At 38.1% G+C, this 20817-nt stretch overlaps 1 protein-coding gene across 1 annotated transcript; it reads left to right on the top strand.

The window, feature by feature from the left end:
• Positions 1–2904: 2904 nt before the first annotated feature.
• On the top strand, positions 2905–15607 carry scarb2a (scavenger receptor class B, member 2a). The gene is made up of 13 exons (XM_073860542.1): positions 2905–3383; positions 6480–6644; positions 7588–7731; positions 7836–8030; positions 8408–8499; positions 8786–8905; positions 8991–9169; positions 10721–10839; positions 11086–11159; positions 11244–11295; positions 11376–11528; positions 12611–12658; positions 12950–15607. Exons 1-13 carry the CDS (start codon positions 3261–3263, stop codon positions 13079–13081), a joined length of 1596 nt encoding a protein of 531 aa, XP_073716643.1. The 5' UTR covers positions 2905–3260; the 3' UTR covers positions 13082–15607.
• Positions 15608–20817: the final 5210 nt, after the last annotated feature.

Genomic DNA, 20817 nt, shown 5'->3' with positions numbered 1-20817 from the left:
ATATTTTAGTTGTATTCTGTAAAGATATACGGCCCTATTTTAATGATCTAAGTGCATTGTCTAAAGCACACAGCGCAACGTCTAAATGGGCGTGTCCGAATCCACTTTTGCCATTTAAACAACGGGTGGAAAACAACTAACAAAAGAGACTTGCGTTGCGCATTGCGCTGCATTGCGCCGCATCGCGCCGCATCGCGCCCGGTGTAAGATAGAGCCCAAATACTTTTTAATGTTTAATGTTCATTTAACTTTAAATATACACTGTAAAAAATTCATAGAAATTACAGTGTTATTGCAGCTGGGTTGCCGGTAACTTACTGTAGATTTAAGCATTCTGGGAACCAGAAATCATCATCAAGGTTTTTCTGTTTTTCTGCTTCAGATTTTGTTTCCCAGAATGTTTTGCTTGATGCTGTTTTTTAAGTTGTACTCTGTAAAGACAAAGACTTGTAAATGTTTAACTTTGAACAAAATGTCACCAGTAAATAACATACATTTAAATCTATGGTAAGTTACCGGCAACCCAGCTGCAATAACACTTTAATTTCTACAGAATTTTTTACAGTGTACTGTTGCATTTAAATCTACAGTAAATTACTGGCAAACAGTTGCTAGTAATATTGTAATAATTTCTACAGGTTAAAAAAGAACTGATATATGTGCTGTGGCATAGGTTATTGCATTGCATTTAATGTCAAAAATAGTGAAACATACATGACAGATATAGTAAAAAAAACAATTATAAACCTCTGTGCCGGTCAGGTTGCTTTGCAATAAAGCACTTTTGTTCTTGTGAAGTCACAGTACTCTAGTATTCTTGTTTTTCCACTTTCACCTTTATTTGTTTGAAACAATAGAAAACATGGAGCGTACGAAAATGAATATGCAGAACAAAACAAAGTTACTAAGTAAATAAGCAATGTTTAATTAGGAAATGTTTACCTAACCTGCTCAAGCACTTAAGTGAGTTCCTTTCCCTGCCCTCAACAGGATGCCACTGAAAACTATTTGCGTCAGTGGTGTCACACACAATATTCACATGAGTATTTGTGTTTTGTGAAAATTTGTGTGTTCTTTTTTTTTAAAGAGAAATTGTTTTTTTTCTGGCTAAGTCACGCCATGTCTTTTTCATGTAATGTTTTTGTGTGACGTTCAGGGCAGTGATGATAACATTACAGTGATGATTAAGATTATACAAGCATTTTTATTATCATGCATTTATAAAAAATTAACTAAAGTACAGCAATGTTAGAGAATTGTTGTTTCTTCACCACCTCCTGTCGCTTTTAATAGTTTGTTTTCACTTCTCTTATTTACACAGATGCTCTCTGGCCTGAGCATCTCTAAAATCCCCCCCAAGACTTTTGAAATAGGTCTAATTTACCCAAATGAACCCCTGCATCAATTCATTTTCTTTACTTTTACATTGTTAACTTTGCCTTCAAGCATTAATGTTTACAACATTATGTACAAACTTTAGCATAAAACTTGGAGATTTTTCCATGCTTGACGCCCATGTTTATATGTGACACACTCGTGACTTTATCTGTCAAAACACATAGACCCAACAATAAAAAGTGTTGACACTGCTTACAAATAAACTGCAGCTCAGGCCAGGGAAGGTGAGGACAACTAAAGATAAGTGAAGATGACCTTCTTGACAACATTGAGGTTAAGTGAGCCCTTTAGAGATGTAAAGATTGTCACATTTTTGTCACAAAAAAATTAACTTTGTGTAGAAAAATAATGCTGTAGATGCAATGTAAACATATTGCTTCACTGTGTTTACAGGAATTATTTTTATCAGTTTAGTTTATTTCTTAAACTGTCTCCTTACCAATTTATCTTTCTGACTTTAAAAAATGGCAATAAAATTATGTTTTAAGAAGTAATCAGTTATTTGCTTTTGTAAATGAATAGTAGAAATAAATATCACTATGTCACTAGGTTCAAATTGTTCAGTACTGAGTGTAAAATATTAACAGATTTGACACAAACTGTTCATATAATTAAATCTGACCAGAACTAAATTCTTCCCATCAAAGTTTGTACCCGGTGATAGTTGTGGATTTTAAACACACCATCATCTCACCCATCTCTTGTCTTTTATGCTAGACAACCAACCACGCGATTTGCAGCGTGCGGCGGCGCCCTTTAAATAAACTCCGCCCCGAAATCAGTCGATCAAATTCAGCATCACACTCTCCGGCCTTAGACCAATCACAGCGTTCGGGGGGTGGTCCCAAAACGGTGGTCCGGGAAAACGTCATCCAATAGAATTCCGAGCTCGTCGGACAAAAGGCTTGCGACAATCATCGTTTACCTTCTGATCCGCCCATTATTCATGTTCACTGAGGTGTTATTTAAGGAGACACTAAAGCAGATAGCGGAACGCACAATAACGGTTTTGCTGAACAATGCCTTTTAAACACTGACGCCCCGCTGTGTTGTAATGTCTGTCCGGAGAGCAATTGTAATGTTTCAGTTGCGCTCATATCTAAAAAAAAAGAGATCTAAATGTTAATCTAACATGAGATCATAAATGATAAACAACGTATAACTTTGAGTGATGTATTGCACAATAAAACGCAAATGCATTTGTCACCGCGAAAAACGCTGTAAACTTACTTGAAAGTAACATAATACAAAGCTGGCTTTGCTTGCCAGTTAGCAATAAAACATCATGACCAGTTATACTGCTGGTTTTCACTTGGTCATAATTAAGTGTCTCTTTCTTGGTCTTCTTGGTACTTTTCTCTATAAATCGACTTTACAATGAGAGTATATATTTACTTCAGGCATGTAAACCCGCCTTTTTAAGAAAAAAAACAACAACCTGTAAATTATGACCTCAGCTCTGAGGGAGGTTGGTCACGCCCCTCAGTCAAAAAAGTATTTGCCGTGCATTACTGGTTCATTTGAATCTCGTGAGGAGGGGAGATAACCTCCTGTTCCTCTGCATTGGAGCTTATAGTCTTGCTTCAGCATCCGAGAAACACTACCGTTAACCGGACATCATCGGGATCAGGCGATTTCCCGGTGATAAAGGAAGGGGGACGATATTTAGTTAGTGAAACACTATCAGAGCAACGGACACATATCGAACGAGTCTCAAGTAACGTTAGCGGTTAAAGTTCAGAACAAGTACCTTCCTTTTAGTGAAGAAAGACAAATCGGGTGGTGAAAGGCTCCAACAGCTGACACGGGAGTATTTTAGTATTTTTTGTTTGTGTGAATCTGCCAATTTTAAATCATCCACGATGACCAGGAGATCTTGTGCCATTTACGCCACCGGGATCGCATGCGCGCATCTGCTCATTTTGGGAATCGCCCTGCTGGTGGCTCAAGTCTTCCAGACAATGATTCAAGAGCGGCTAAAAAAGGTAAGTGTAATGTGGCTGAAAATTGAGTATAAAACACATAACCGGCTTTTCAGAGTTCCGTTAACGTGTTTCCTGTTCTTACTGAAGCATCAAGCGGAGTCGCTCTTGCTCAGTTGTGGATGTCAGGGTTGTGAAATCACGCTGATAGTAATCAAATCGACATGTTTTATACATTTCTCAATTCATTTTCACACAAATGACATTTCAGTCTTGTGGTAATGCTACAAATGTCAGTTTATGAGGGGAAGTTTATACAGTGACACCCGGGCTTTATATATTTTCCTGTCAGGTACGTTATCTCGTCGCGTACATTCCGTATATTACCTAAAACACCGCACGCTTTGTCAATGTCGTATTTTGCTTTCAATAAATATTTGATCAAAACACGATATCATATTACCGTGATGTAAATGTGGTTTTGTTTGTAACAAAGTGGGTTGGTCACAGACCACGAAGCCTATCATATTGCGGAAAACATTTTCTGTAACCCACCCATCTAACTTGGCAGTGTGGTGCAGAGTAGTAGTTCGTGAATGAAGTGCCATCTTCTCTATTCAAGTTAGGGATGGTAAGTCCCTCAAATTTTGTGTAATACGTTGTCACGGCTCATAAACGGTATTGGGGGATGTGTGCTATACGTGTGGAGATGGGGGGAGGGTCTCCGTCTCTTCTCCTTAGAAAAATACTTGGAATTCTGACCCTCCACCCTCAGTATTTTTAACCAAGTGTAGTATGTAATGGTCAATGTGATTATCCAAACTTGTAATACAGAGTTTGAGTTTATGTGCCGGTTAAGATTGATGGGAAGGTCATGTGCAGGTGTTGACAGATGATACATTGATAGTTACACATTATTTACATTTCATGCACTAATAGGAATTGCTCGTGTATGATACATTGTATGATTTATATAAGCACTTTGCACAGACAAACACCTCACTGTGTCCCGTTACACTTGAGTTGTGTAGACCAAACTACTTCAACTTAAAACCCTCAGGTCATGTGTGTCTTTTGAGTAGGGCGTGGAGCGCCTGGTATGTTTAAGGAGCTGTGCATGTGACACAGTATGTAGCTTTGAGGCAGGTTTTCTTTAAAGCATTGTATTTATCTCGTGTGACAATGAAAACACATCTACTTGGTTATAGTAGCTTGTTTATAAGCTGAAATACCTGTTTGGTGTAGACTTAGAAGTAATTTGGTTAAAATAACATTGAGAGTCCTGTCCGACCGTATAAGGGCTTGGGAGATAGTACTATGTCAACTGTGTATAAAATAAACTGTATACACTAAAAATGCTGGGTTAAATCAATTCAGAAAATGTTTATATTGGACCCAACAATGGGTTAAAACAACCCAGCATTTTGGGTTGAAACAACCCAGCATATGTTCAATTACAACCCAAACTTTTGACCCATCACTTTTATGTGGTTGTTTTATTAACTACATAGATCTAAACAGGTGGAAAAGGAAAAATACATTAACTTATTCAAAGTGCATTCAAGATACACATTTCATCAGTATGTGTGTTCCCTGGAAATCGAACCCGTGACCTTTTGTGTTGCAAACGCAATTCTCCACAATTTGAGAGGCAGGAAGTATATCGCTATCAAATTCAAAACATTTGTTGTTTTTCTTACCTTGCCGATCAAGGCTTTAAAAATGTTTTAATAGTTTGATGTCCGCTAAGGACCTTCAAAGACCTTTTTTCTCAAGGTTGTTGACCACAGACAGTTTATAAAGTTTGTTTGTTTGTTAACGTACAGTTTTGATTCCTAAAACAAACTAATGTGTATCACAATATTCGCATCTTCCCAGAAAGACTTGTTTATATGTGTGACCCAAACAACCCAGCATAGGTTAAATAACAACTAAACGTAAAGTAGGTTTTGTCCTATTTTGACCCAATGCTGGGTTGAAAATAACTGGGTACAGGAATGTGTGGTGTAATGTTTCTAATAAAGTAAATATTAATTGTTCTGTATCTATATGTGCTTAAAATTGTTTGTTTTTGCCCCCAAGAGCTGATGCCAGTATGTTTTAAAGAAAATCCCAAACAAACCTTCTCAAAAAATGCTAAAAGACTAAATAACCTTATTTTGGGGAATGGCTGTGGTCTGATTTTGCTGCACATGGTTGAACACGTTGGGTGGCTGTGAGTGCACGGGGTCACTCCCAATAAAAGAAAGTCCATTCAGTGCTTGCATGTGACCGATACTTCAGTTCAAATGACAGGTGTCCTCTTAAAAGAAAGATAGAAACATAATAATATCAAGGTTTTTGGTGGGACGACACTGACACTTGTGGTTGTGGAGGTGGGTATTGGTGATCGTGCGTGCTTTCTGCGTGGTGCTTCTGTGACTAATGTGACTACAATTTGTTATTGAACAAATTCATTTTAAAAGCAAAGCAAAACCTGGCACGTAATTTTTCTTGAAAGACCTTCAGACCTGGTAGCTTTCTTAAAGGGGCCAAAGAGTTTTGTTGTTGTTTTGGTAAAGCGCCTGCCCTGCTAATGTCATGGCTTTTGATCTCTGATAGTGTTATCTAAATTTCAAGGCAACATTAGGATAAAACCTTCATGTTGTATCTTGACTAACCCTTTGGAGTACTTGTCACAAACATGTACTGCATTAACATTCGTTAGTCATTTTAAAATAAACATTTGTTCATATAAAAGTAAAGAGACATGACAACTGGAAATTGTAACCGCTGAAGGTTCGTTTTTATGCTGAATTAAGAAACCTGATTGTTTGTCTGCTGATGTTGATGTGTTTGTTTTCTCTTCTTCTTTGGCTGTGGGTCGGCCGGACTCTCGGATGGGCTCTTTCCTCTTTGTTGCGCCATCCCAGCTTTTTTTCCGCCGTGCGTCTGCGTTTTTTCGGTCATTGGCATTTCACCTGATAACTCAGTCAGCTTTTAACAGATCTTCAAGCTTCGTGTTCGTTCTTCCCTAAAAAACCCCAAAAACCCAGCTTTAACTTTTAGTGAGGGTCACACAACCTTGTGACTTATTTGTCAAAGCAGAAAAGTTAGATCTTATAAAGACCTTAATTCCATTGTCACAGTTTTTGACCTTTGATTTTGTTTGTTTTGCAGGAGATCACATTGGGTCAGAATAGTCGAGTATTGGAGGGCTGGATAAACCCACCACCTCCCGTTTACATGCAGTATTATTTCTTCAACATTACCAATCCAGACGAGTTCTTGGCTGGAAAAGCGAAGCCCAAAGTCACTCAGATGGGACCGTATACTTACAGGGAACTGATATACCTAAAAATTTAGAAGAAATGTAGTAATCCCTTTGTCGAATGCTAAATAGTTCAGACACGGCATCTTTGTGCAAGGCAAAGTCATTTGTTTTCTTCAATGTTATGCTCTGTTGTCATTGACAACAATTTGGGTACCACGATCAGGAAGTGACTCATTAGTTTAGAAGATGGGAAACAGGAAATGTTAAGTGAAATGTCAAATTTTATGTTCTTGTCAAACATGGTGTATTTTAGTTTAATTTTTCCTGTATTTCCTCAAGTAACTGTCCCACCCTTTTTTCGAGTGTGGGGGTGAAATGGTAATGTTCTCTTTCAATTTTATATAACACTTTCTAGACTCACATCCTATGGTCTAAAGGCCTAATCTTGGTCTCTTTATAAATAAGACACTTTAAAGTTTTCATTGAAGTGTTTTGAGATGTTAATATTAAATAAAAAATAGTTATAACAGTAAGTTTATTTTAATTTAAAAATAATGCTACAAACTATAAAGTATATATTTTATGTAAAAAACATAAAAATTAAAATTTTACGCAAAAAGTGCTATAAAAAAAATAAAGCCTTAAGTCTCAACTAGTTTTGATCCAAATTTTAAGTTAAAATCACCAAAAATAAGGTTTTGTGACCTTACCAACAACTTCCACTAGGTCTCATTGGTTTGCATACTCTTATCACAACTTAATGCACTACTGTCACTGCATTTTTATTATTGCAAAAAGACTTTGAACTCTGAAAACTACATTCTTAGAGCTTTCCAATGATATATAGGTTGTCATGATGAGATTTGATTTTAATTGTGAAATATTAAACTAAACTTAGGTGCTCCACTGGTGGAACGGTGATAGCCATTTTTATTAAAACATACCTTTTTTTGTCTAGATAAGACACCAATTTTTTTATCTTGACATTAAATAAACTGTTACTCTTCCAGGGAATATCGTCCAAGGGAAAATGTCACTTACCTTGAAAATGGGACAAAAGTCTTTGCCACGAATCCCAAGAGCTTTGTGTTTCTGCGAAACATGTCTGCTGGAGATCCCGAGGTTGACCGTGTGACAACAGTTAACATTCCCTTAATTGTAAGAACATATTAATATTATTTTATTCTGTTTATAAGATTTTTGTCATTGTCTTAACTCCCAACGCAAGGAATTTGGTTGAGATTTCTCTTATCTTTGTTCAGGCTGTGATGAACGAGTTGAAGACCTACAACTTCTTTCTGAGGTCTGCCGTGTCCATGTACTTAAATTCCATGGGCATTGAAGTGTTCATGAATCGTACCGTTCACGAGATCCTCTGGGGTTTCAAAGATCCACTGCTGACCAAACTTCACAGCATGAGACCAGAAGTGGAGGAATATTTTGGCCTTATGTACAACGTAAGAGCCAGTGTTTTATTCATTTAGGGTGATACGTTTTGTGCACGTAAAGATTAGAATAGGATCAGCAAATGACGTTTTTATGATCCCGTCAGTCACAGACAGCAGATGTTGACCGGTTTTCCAGGTTTGCCACAGTGGCCTGGTTTACTCTAATGGGTTTGAAATGCTCTTGAGGGATTACATTCGAATTAGATTTAGAAAAAAGCCAAATGTTGTGTAATATTAGGAGCAATATCCTTGAGTTTTTATTAAAAGAAACATTTAGACTTAACCTCGTTGCATTCGTGACAGCTATACAGCAAAAATCTGACGTATTAAAAGCCTGCATCCTTTTTAAATGTAGTTTTAATGGTATGTTAAATCCTGTTGTGCAGAAAAATGGGACCCATGAAGGTGAATTTGTCTTTCACACTGGAGAACAGAACTACATGGACTATGGCAAGATTGACACATGGAACGGTATAAGGTACGATTCTTGCGTAACATCAAACTGACACATCAAGATGCACACTCACTTGGCCTACAGCTTCCAACTTTTGGAAATTGAGTTATACACAGAAAAAATGCTTGTATTAGTTGGTGGACAAGTCAATAACGGAGCCTAAAGTCCAGTTTCTGCAATACATCAAGACTTGCATTTTTTTTTAAGTAGGTCAGATTGTATTTCACATTCCCCCCATCAAATCACTCACCATGCAAAATTGTATCAGTATGCATGCTTGATATAAACAACATGCTGTTGTTGCCTACAGACATATGACTTGGTGGTCTGCTAACCAGAGCAACATGATCAACGGTACCGACGGCAGTGTCTTCCACACCTTCCTGTCCAGAAAAGAGCTCCTCTACATCTTCGCCGCAGATTTGTGCCGGTACGCGCCGCTCTTAAATACTTTCGAATTACTAGGACACCGAATTACTTGTACACGCTTGCTCAAAGACGTTTTGACTCCGCAGATCCATTCATCTCGCTTATGTGAGGGACATGGAAGTAAAGGGGATCCCCGCCTTCCGATTCGCTCCTCCTTCAGATGTTTTGGCTCCCCCCAGCGAGAACCCCAGTAACGCCGGTTTCTGCGTGCCTGCCGGGGATTGCTTGGGAAAAGGAGTCCTCAAAGTCAGCGTATGTCGGCAAGGTACGTGCGTACAACCCCACACCGCACCTTAGCTTCAGGGGGTCTGGGTTAAACAAGTTTCAAAGAGGTATAGAAAGTACAAATCACTGTAGTGGGGTTATGTACAGGCACATTTGCAGGTACGATAGTCTAGTATTACACACTACAGTGCCCCGAATAGCTGACCTAGACTGATGGTTAACTCGAGTGAAGTACATGTGTAAATAGTATTGAAGTTCTTGGTGTCCAATAGCGATCTGTGACCCGTTCATGTTAGATAACGCTGCTTTTGTTTGCTCTTTTCTGGACTATGAATGAGAAATCAGGGTTCAGTGCTTAATAAATAACTTTGAGTACGATTTTATGACTTAATGACTTGATTCGCGCTAGGTGACCTCCAACAAATTGCTTTATCACAACTACTATTGCTTCCGCCATAAACTATTCAGCAAATATTATTATTGAACGACTGTAAATTCTTATCACACAAGGACTGATATGTTTCAGCTGTTTCATTTGCATATGCTTTGATTTGTCATATTTCTTAGATGTTATTACAGGTCATTGATGAATTTTAAAAATAGGATCCAGGGACTACACTGAAATATGACGAAACATTTCTTAATTTTACGACCGTATTGTTGATTTAGCCCCACGTTTCAAGGTCACTTCTTAATTTAGCGAATTTGTGACATTGACCTTGTCATCTCGGTTCAGTGCTTCCATGCTATATGCATTTTGGAAAATTGTCAAAACATGCAGAGATAAGAGGCTTGCACAAACTTATGGAGTCCTTGCCAGCTTAAGCGCATGCAAAATCGGGACGTACCAAATACTAGGAAAAGAAGCTTTTAGTGAAATGTGTAATGAGTAGTTGGATTAGATAAATGCCTCTTTTGTGCAGATTAACTACTTTTTATGTGTATTTGGTAACTATTCGTGGAACTGATGTCACCATCGAAAAGAGGAACTAGCATTTTCTGTTAAAGGGATAGTTTACCCAAAAAAATAAAATTTTGTCACATTTACTCACTCTCATGATGTTACAAACCCGCATAAATTTCCTGGTTCTGATGAAGATATTTTGAGAAATGTTTGTCACCAAACCATTCATTGACCCCATTTACTTCCATATTAGGAAAAAAGAATACTATGGAACTAAATGGGGTCCACGAACGGTTTTGTTACAAAAATTTCTCAAAATATTTTCCTTTGTGTTCACTAGAACAAAGAAATTTGTACAGGTTTGTAGCAACATGAGAGCGAGTGAATGATGACAGAATTTTTGGGTGAACTATCCCTTTAACTAAACTAAAAATCCCTAAAATGCTTTGTAATTTTACACGCCTACTTTAAGGGTTATGCTTGATAACATTGATCATTAAAAAGCATGTGAGATCTAAAAATGGCACATTTGCATGTGACCGTATAATTTTATTTATTTAATGCTCAGTCATAAACAGAATACACACACATGGATATTTTCGGATCTTTACAGGACTTTATTGTTTCTAAATAAAGAGGCATAGGAATGGATGTCATCTAATCTGTTTTCCCTTGTTTCATGTACAGGTGCTCCCATTGTTGTATCATTCCCTCATTTCTACCAAGCCGATGATAAATACATCAATGCCATCGAAGGGATGAGCCCGAATGAGGAGGAACACGAAACCTACCTCGACATCAATCCAGTAAGCACTGATGTTTTGGATTTAATGGTTTCGTAATGTGTAAATAGCGCGCACCCCTCCTTACCAAACTGAGTCGTTATTCACTCATGTTTAACCACAAGTGAATATTAAAACCACATTTGACTTCCTCAAAGTTCCCTGTGATTAAAAAGTGTGCCTATTACATCACTTAGCACTGCTCCAGTGAACCTATGTGATGAATTTTAGTACAAATGTTAATGATAAAACACTTGCTTTTCTCTGCAGACCACAGGGGTTCCTATTCGCGCATGCAAAAGAGCTCAGCTCAACGTCCTCCTGAAGAGAGTCACCGGCTTCCCGTGAGTTAAACCTCTAAACCATCTAAATCACAATGATGCCCTTTGGGAATGATAATTAACTTCTGGAATTTCCTTTTTTTTTAGCAACACAAAATTCCTCAATGACACGATTTTCCCGATCATGTATGTCAATGAGGTGAGGGTTTTGCTGTTTGTCTCACCTGTTTGTTAACAGTGTTTGTTTGCATGGTTTACAACATTTTTGTTCAATTTTAGACGGCGACCATCGACGACGGCTCGGCTAGCCAGATGAGAACGCTTCTGTTGATCGTAACGTTGGTCTCCAATTTTCCCGTCTTCATTATGGGGATGGGGATCATTTTACTAGTGGTCCTGTTCGTACTTATATGCAGAAACCGTCAGAGAAAGGTAAAAAATTTCCCTTTTCTGTAACTTTGAGTAAGACTTTAAAGGTTCATGGGTTATTCTTGGTATTCTTTAACTCTTTCCCCGCCAGCGTTTTTTTTTTTTTTTTTTAAAGTTGCCAGCCAGCGGCAGCATTTTTCATGATTTTCACAAACGTTTAATGCCTTCCAGAAAATGTTCTTCTTTAAATATATAAAAATACAATATATCAAATGAAAGAACAGACCCTCTGCTTTCAAACAAAATACTTCATTAGTTCTCTTTTTATCACCTCTTTTTTTTAGGTTTCTTAAAAAAAAAATTTGTTTGAGCAAAAAGCTGAGATAATTCCATTTTTGCGAAGGACTTTTGATAGAGATCAGATGCAGAGCGAACTTTAAAACATACACGGAGTGCTTTCTTTTTCACGTGAGGCGTTACTTCCGGGTTGTAAAAGTTGCGGATAATAGCGGTATTGCGGTAAGGCGCTCTAAGCGAATTTGCGAGACGTCAGTTTTTGTTGATGTTTGAACTGTTTTCAAACAAACGGAGCGTAGCTAACTGCTCCCCCTCCCTTCCGTGCTTTCATGAACGCGCCCCACCCCCAAATCATTCTTGTCGTTTATTGGCTGGAACACTTTTTTTTCGTGGTGCTAGGTTTGGCCACTTTGTTTATATTGAAGTTTGTGGAGCCTGGGCTGTCTACAGAGATCGCGTTTTTTTACAGTTTGATCAGCGGACAGATAGTGAGGAGATGTTTGCTGTATTTAACAAAAAAATGTTTTATGGTCTAAAACGCGTGAATTCGCTTAGAGCACCTTTAATTGACGAGATAACTCGTCAGTGGCGGGGAAAGAGTTAAAATACTACCAAACGTACACACGCTTAGCTGGGAACTTTAAAATGTGTCAACATCCTGAAAGGCGCTAACCTTAGTTTAATTCTTATGCATGCGCCCGCATGTATTACTTTATGAAATAAAGTATTTATTTTTTATTCTTTTATATACTAATAATCTGAAGTTTATTTTAGCATATTAAATGCTTAATGCTGTTATGTTTTAATTTCCAGTAACATTTTTCCTCCCTTTTTTTGTTTCTATTTAGAATGAAGTAAAACGTATTGATTTTACTGAGGCTTTTCATTCTTTTGCTGTAAGTCTTCATTTTTCCCCTTCAAACACACACAGACATTTTGTTTTTTAGAGCATTGCTATTATCATTTTAGTGGTTTGTGTTTTTTTTGGTACGATTACATCATACAAACACCCTATTATTATGCATTTGTTTCCACATGTCATCCTGGTTATTGTTTTGTATGTGTTGCATCCATTGTGCAATGTCAGTTGACTGCTCACGTTGTCTCCTAGCGGTGTTATATGTTAAAAAATTCAACCACTCTCTATAAGCATACACCCTAAAGCTCCTCTCCTAATGTTCCTATAGACGACGAAAGACGACACGGCTTACACCCAGGTCAGCAACCAAACGGAGGAATCGCCCGAGAACCGCAGCAATCAGCCTTTGAGGAACGGATCTTACATCGCCATGTCGCCTGTGGAGGCGCAGAAGTGTTGATGAAGATCCCCGCCCCGTCACTCTTCACTGTGCGATTCGTCCTCGGGGCCACACACGCTCACCAACGTCCGCCGAAGGTTATGACATCACAAACTCAAAGCACCCGAATCAGTCTCTGGGTTTATGGAGACGTCTGTCGCCTATTCATGAGAGGCCTCGAAACACTCTTGCCTTTAAAAAGAAAGAATATGCATCGCATGCTCACCGAATTTATAGTCCTAAACCCCCGAGGGGGTTTCACTGGAGGTGCTGGAAACACTCATGACTAGGACAGCTTCAAGCGTTTCGAATCTCTTCCCACACTACTGTATGCAGGTCTGCGCAAGCAGGCCTTGTACTAACAAAGCTCTTTATTTCTCTTAGCCTTTGAAAATGAGCGGATAAATGCAAACTCTATCGTAAAAAGAGGGATAAAAGGTCTAATATGCTAAACAAAAACAAAAAAACTGGATCCAATCCAGTACTTGGATGTGTGTGTGTGTGTGATACCAGTATGTATGTATGTATATATTTGTATGTCAGCAGGCATGTCTATGCTTGCATGTTTTGTCACACGGCAGTGAACTGCTCGGGTGGATCCCAGTCCGCCGTTTCGCACGACGCAGTGTGACAAGAAGTGGACACTAGTGGTCTTTGATTTCAACCGGAAGCGTTGTAATGACGACAGCTACTTTAGAGAGGTTAGACGGTCTCTTGCTATAGAAATCATACGCGTTTTATATTTTCATACTGAAAGAACATCAAACGTGAGACTTGAATCTTCCTCTGCCTTACTTACGAACACAAAATGTGATTTCGCATGGCAACATCTGGCTACCTCACATTTGTGAATCACCCATTTCGCAGCCAAGCGTCTTGTTTTGTTATCACGGGACTACACTGAACCCGAATGAGAGCAGAAAGGGTTAAAGATCAGCAGGTTTGAGGTTATCAGTGATGTTTGCACGTGTCTTTCTGTGCACGTTTAGTTTACCTAAACCCTCTGTGGCCAAAAGAGACTTTAGCACTTGAATCTCACAAGTTCTTGTGTTGTGTGCTCTTCGTCATGTTCAGAGCCTCAACTGTTTAGGCTTTACAAAATATTGTACTTTTTTGTTATTTTGTGTCCACTCGGTTGAAGCATTAGAAACCGTGTCAAACACTTGTCGTGAAGATGTTACATTAACATAAGCATCTGTTACCTGCCGTATTACGGCAATTTTGCTCGTGCCATGAATCTATCTTTGCGTTAAAACTGGAAACGTATACAAAACGGCCTAGAAAAGTATGTATGTTGAAACCCTGCTGGACTATTTGATATCTTTAAGCGTCGAGTAAGTACAACCTGAGCCATATCCACACGGTTTCCGGATTCCTAACGGTGACTTTTGAAACGTGCCACCCCTTGTTCACCTCCATATACGCTTGACCAAAGATAACATTGGTTTAGTAGATAACCGCTTTGTTGACTTACCACAGTGATATGTACAGTGCCATCGATTTCCCATTTGCAAAAGCAGCATCCCATTATCTACACGGGAAAAGTTCACAAAATAGTTTCCAGGACGTACCGTGTGTGTTTAATACTGCAAAAACGAGAACTTAAAAGTGCTCAGACTGCAGACGAATCTGGACCGGATATGCATTGAAGTCCGGCCCGGACTCGTCTGCTGTCCGGGTGTTGCCACAGTGTGCACATGAACTCTCAGTATTATGTATTGATGCAGCAATACAAGATTATATGTATGAAGCAAATTTTATAATGAAGTAAAAGTTTTGTAATCAGACAAAGGATATTTATGTATTCATATGTTCAATGGTATGTACATTATCTGAATTTCTAAGGTTTTTGGTCCTGTTCATTTCTGTATATTGTTTTTAATTATTTTGTGATATATAACGTGGGTTGACAAAGCACATTTCTTTCCTTTTTTTCCCTTTCTTTCTCCACAAAGTTGAATATTGTGCTAAATCCAAGATGAAACGGTGTATGTGCTCGTGAGATTGTAACTCTGACAAAGGCTTGTGTTGTGTCTGTGGGGTTTGAGCCAATCTTGTGTAATGATCTCCCGTAATAGGACCTTCCCAAGCTGTCGACGCACTGTTTTGTCCAACTGGAATAACAATGGGAAGGCTGAGTGTCTTTGAGTTTGGTTTTGGGGGATTGCCGTAGTGCCACGTTGGGTACAAAGGAACTTTCTGTTGCAATCTAACCTTTTTTCTTAGATGAATGATGCCCTCCTTCAGTGCCATATGATCCTGTATATTTCATTTGCTTCGGTAGCGTTTTTTTTTTTTTGCTTTGCTGGTAAATTCACCCCAGCATCTTTCAGGGTGGTCTTAAAAACACTGAACATTTCACACCTGAGATGCGCGTCACCTTTTTTGCTGCTGAAAATGACAATCCTGGTGTCATGTTGGGTGCAAAATCATTTCAAGTAATGTTCATTTTTAGTTTTGATAATTTACACTGCACAAATCTTTCTATAATGCTTTTGTAAACATTTTTAGTGTTATTTTCAAATAGTAAAAAACGTCAAATGCAAACCTTGTGTTGTGTTTTTAATGTTTTGACACTTTGTGGTTTCCTTGTGACCGTTTCTTTGCCATAGTTTGTAAGATGTGTTTATAAGAAGAAAAAGTGTGTGCATTTGATTTACTACATAATGTGACACTGACTTATGAATCCAACAGTATGGTATTTTATCAACAGTTTCAATCTTAGGTTTAGCATTTAACCCCTCCCCAAAAAAAATATTTAATGGTCTATTAAGGTAATGTACTATTAAACTAAATCAAAACTGTTCTATGCTAAAGGTTAAAATTACGGCACCACAGTTACAGAAAGGTGTGGTAATCCTTTTTAATACCTTGAACAGGTAGATTGAAAGATCTGATAAACCAACAGGAATGGAAGTTTTCCCACAATGTGCTGTGAATCAGCAGACATGTGAGGACATGAGTGCTTTGATGTTTTTTAAAACTTGTTCAGACCTTTGACCACCCCCACCATTCCATAATGTGCTGACAAAAGACATCATGAACCGAGTCTGAACATATAAAGAACATTATCTGTGTTCAAGCCAGTCACGATGGAGCTCATATAACTCGCACGCGGGCAATCATTACACAGTGATTTAAAGCAACACTATGTATTTTTTTTACCTTGAAATAATGTCTCTATTATTTCAGTTATAGAACAGCTTTTAACTGGACAAACTGTACTGTTGCTGCAACCTGAGCAACCTCCTAGCTGCTACAAGCACACTCTGAAAGTGGCAGTGGAGGGTAGAGCACACAGCGCCGCCCCGCCCCTCCCCCTGCCTGCAGAAGAGTGTCTGATACCAGGCACTGTTGCGCTTTTCAACCACATGGGGGAGCTGTACGTCATTTTTACATGGAAACTACATAGTGTTGCTTTAACACGACACACAACAGCGCCCCCTGCTGGTACATCACAGTTATCACGTCTCATTTCTCCAGCTGTTGAAGTATAAAGGCAGGGGTGCGGCTGCAACATGAAACCCTGGGTAAACTATTCATTAAACCCACTTAATGAAAATAACAACTAATCTGGATTTTTGTTATAAACAACTGTGTCGCAGGGATGACATTTTAGGCCAACCGCGCGAGGGGGACACTGGTTTCTTTGCTTAAAGCAGGGGAGGGGAACCCTGGTCCTGGAGGGCCACTGTCCTGCAAAGTTTAGTTCCAACCCTAATTAAACACACCAGAAAAAACTAAATTAAGTCTTCAGGATTACTTGGAAATAAAATTCAGGTGTGTTTGGTTAGGGTTGGAACTAAACTCTGCAGGACAGTGGCCCTCCAGGACCCAGGATTCCCCACTCCTGACCTAAAGGAACAGTAAGTAGGATTTTTAAGTGTTACATTAATCAAAATCAATGTCTCCTCATTGGTGTCAAATGAGCTCTGCCGATGATCTGACATTTCTTTGTAAGCTTAGAATTTCTTCTCTTTACTTACATTGAACGGGTAAGTCCAAGAAGGCTTCCATGTCATTTCACCATATTGATAAACTATAATAGCAGAGAGGGACAAAAAGCAATGCGTTTACGTTCAAAACACGTTAACCAGCTGAAACGGACAAGGAGATCAGTGAGTACATAGCGGCTACCGTAGTTGCAACATGCATTTGGAAAAGCAAGGGGCTAGAAATGACTATTCGTTTGAATGCAAAATACAATTTCACCACTAGATGGGGGGAAATTCTACTTATTGTCCCTTTAAAAGCCCATTCATTTTTCCTATAGACTTTTGTATTAAAGGACAAGTTCGGTATTTTACACTTAAAGCCCTGTTTTCAGATTGTTTGTGGTGAAATAGAACGGTTTTGACTGAAATTTGGACATTTGATGCTGGCCCGAGAGTTTTCGGGTGTTTATTGTATCGCCCCCCACCTCTATAATGGCTGTGTAGGTGCTCAGGAACAGTCCTTTCTAGAATGCATTGAACTTTCGTTTACAAAGACGTGAAACTCACCGAGTGGTCAGGGGTGTTCACTGATATGCTCACACAAAAATCGCTGCAAAAGATGCTTTCCAACAGGTTTTATCGTAGTTTTTGTCCAACTCCATTGACTTGTATTGGATGTGTTGTGAGGTACGGTATTACTCTGCGCACATCCAATACAAGTCAATGGAGTTGGATAAAAACTACGATAAAACCTGTTGGAAAGCATTATATGTCCAAATTTCAGTCAAAACCGTTCTATTTCATCATAAACATCTGAAAACAGGGCTTTAAGTGTAAAATACCGAACTTGTCTTTTAAGCTCCGTGTTTAACAGACGTTTAAGGCACTTTTTGTCAAACAAGATAAGCTTCAAAGATGAGCACAATTATAAATTTTAAGTCTAATACGTTACTAGAAATAAAAAGCTAACCTAGGCTACAAGCGAACCACAATCTCTTGACATCAACGCAGGGGCGTCACTAGGCTCATTTTAGGGGGGCTTCAGACCCCCTAAAATTCTGTCCAGCCCCCCTAAAAAAATATTTGATTCATTAATTTGTGATCGCTTCAGTCCCCTATAAAAACTCTTTAGAAAAGGCGGCATGCTGCGTCAAGTTTCGGCACCTCCCCTGATCTGAGTCAGCATGGATTTAGCGCGTTTTTCAATCCGCAGGGGGGCCGAGCAGAGCGAACATTAGTAGTACAGGGCGGACTGGCCATCTTGACCTGGCGGCTGTTCTAACCTGCCGTGCAGTCAGCTCAGGTTGACGGGAAATAATATGATATGAATGAATGACGGACCTCTTAAAATCTACGAGTCAGTCAATCGCGGTGCGAAAATGCCACCACATGACCAAACGGCGGCAACCTACTGCTTTTTGGCTTTATCTAACAAATATGCAGCGCAAAGGAAACGCAGAGAGAGACAGACGCAGCGAGATGCTGCAAAATCAATCACAGAAATATTCGCCAAGAAGGTCAGTCAAGTTAAAAGCACGCATCTATATTGATTATTAACGTTACATGTTTTAAAGTCAGGTGCTGGCGTGATGCATTGCTTTACAGTTGTTGTACTGAACGCATCAGGCAGATCATTTCATGCAGCGAAATACCAGGTTATTGTGAAGTGTATCCTTTTATAAAACTAGTTTTTTTTGTGTGGAAAAACTGGATCAAATGTGCAAATCGAGCTTTTAATGGGCATTTCACCTTATATTTGCAGTAAAATAACTTTTTTAAAATCTAACAATATAAGTTAAGTAGCCTATAGCTTATTAAATATGTTTGTTTAATTTCATTTAAAATATTAATATTTCAACATTTGAACTCCTTCCTTTTAAAAAGTGTAAGGCACCTGTGTATTTGTCTTTGGCATTGTGTATTAAGTTTTTGAGGGTTCAACGTGGTATTTTTAATATTAGCTTGGCTTGGTTTACCCATCTTAACATTTAAAACAATACTAAAACGTATCAACAAGTAAAAGAAAATAAAACAACAAGTAAAAGAAAAAAGTTTTAATTAAACTATATCAGAAAGAAGTAAGTAAGTACCCATCCAGATAGTTTTATCCATTGTGGTAGCCCTTGCTTATAAAAAGGTTGGAGACCCCTGACCTACAGTATAGACATAGGAGCTGTTTCCCAAACAGGGCTTAAGTCTAGTTCAAGACTAAAATGCCTGTTTGAGTTTTAGTTCTTAACTAAAAGTAGCTTGCACTAACATATCTTAAAATACATCAGTCACATTGTTTTGTCACAAGATGCACACCTGTACTATTTTTGTAAGGTATGCTTGTGAAAACTACATAAACATCCTAATATAACTAAGGCCTTGTCCTGGCTTAATCTAAACCCTGTCCTGAAAACCACATCATACTGCATCTTGACAACTCAGTATTAAGGTAGATCACTTGTTGGTCATTCCCCTTTTCTATATTTTAGATCTGTATAATTCCCAGATTACCACAGTGGCTATCAACTAATAATATTAACCTATAAGATTAGCAAATCCGGTTTATGTTTACATTTATGTTAACACACACATTTATCTTATTTTCTGGTTAAAAGTTTATTTTGTCAAAAAAATCCTTGGCTAAGGTTTCTATGTGAGCATAGAAATGCAAACAGTAAAATTATGTGTTTGTACTGGAAATGTGTATGTGTATTTGCACAGTGAATAATGAATCAGGAAGTCTTCATTGTAAAAAAATCTCCATTCCTAAATGAAAACTTTCTAGTTCCATATATGACACACAGGGAATACAATGGAATAGTGGATTGCAATAAGGTTAGTAGTATACAACCTTATAGTTAAATAATATTTTTTAATCATACCCTTACTGGGGGCTGAGCCCCCCTAAAATGAAAACCCTAGAATCGCCCCTGCATCAACGTCATCACCAAATTTCAAACACGTTTATCATGTTTCCTCATAAGTAAATACTGTATGGATGAATGTTTGTTGGGAATTGTACCCTTGATGCGTTGATATCTTCATGCATGATGACGTTTAATGTCACCGTCAACGTCTGGTCCTTTTAGAGACACATAAAAGCTTTAAAAGTTACAAATGGGGGTATTGCTGGTGTTTTTTTGATCCTGAAGAATAAAACATGAAAAATATTGTGGTTATGTTAACCCAAGATTTTTTAATGAAATTAACCAAAACCCATAAAAAACTCATTGACGATGGAACCGGAAGTGCTAAAATGCTAACTTGCCTCTGATGATTTTTTTCTGACCAAAATCTTTCCTGCGGAAATGAACAAAATCACAGAAACAGCATAGGCCCAGTGTCATGTTTGTGCTTGGGGGACACCTACCGGCAAACAAGGGTACTGCAATACTTTGAGTTTGCAAGAGAGTGCAGCTTAAATATTTTTAAAAATAATATGGTTTAAGGAATTAAAACAATTTTAGCCTCAAGTTACTTACTATATTTTTCTATTAAAATACATGAAAGCTCACATGAGTTCCTACAGCATAAAATTAATTCATCCACGTTGTATAGAGAGAATTAGCTTTTTACCAACTTCTATTAGATTGTAGTACAACCAGCGTTATATAAGATGATAAATTCTATGGGATGTCTAATTATAATGCTTTGCAAATTGATACTGGACGAAAATTAGATGGTGTGTTGTAAATTGTATTTTTTATGATGTATTATTTATGCTTTTACATGTTATACAATGCTGCTGTGACCTGCTAAATTTCCCTCTTGGATTAATGAAGTTTATAAAATCAAATCAAAATATCAAGATTATTCAAATAAAATATGAAT

This window comes from Misgurnus anguillicaudatus, chromosome 22 (assembly GCF_027580225.2).
Source record: "Misgurnus anguillicaudatus chromosome 22, ASM2758022v2, whole genome shotgun sequence".
In the NCBI taxonomy this organism is placed as follows: Eukaryota; Metazoa; Chordata; class Actinopteri; order Cypriniformes; family Cobitidae; genus Misgurnus; species Misgurnus anguillicaudatus.
The sequence above is the reverse complement of the archived record's forward strand: the minus strand, read 5'-3'. Positions and strand labels throughout refer to the sequence as shown.

Coding starts and splice junctions, on each gene's coding strand:
- scarb2a (XM_073860542.1), top strand. CDS start 3,261: ATGACCAGGAGATCTTGTGCCATTTACGCCACCGGGATCGCATGCGCG. Junction 8,906..8,990: donor TTCGCCGCAGATTTGTGCCG/GTACGCGCCGCT, acceptor TTGACTCCGCAG/ATCCATTCATCTCGCTTATG. Junction 11,160..11,243: donor AAGAGAGTCACCGGCTTCCC/GTGAGTTAAACC, acceptor CTTTTTTTTTAG/CAACACAAAATTCCTCAATG.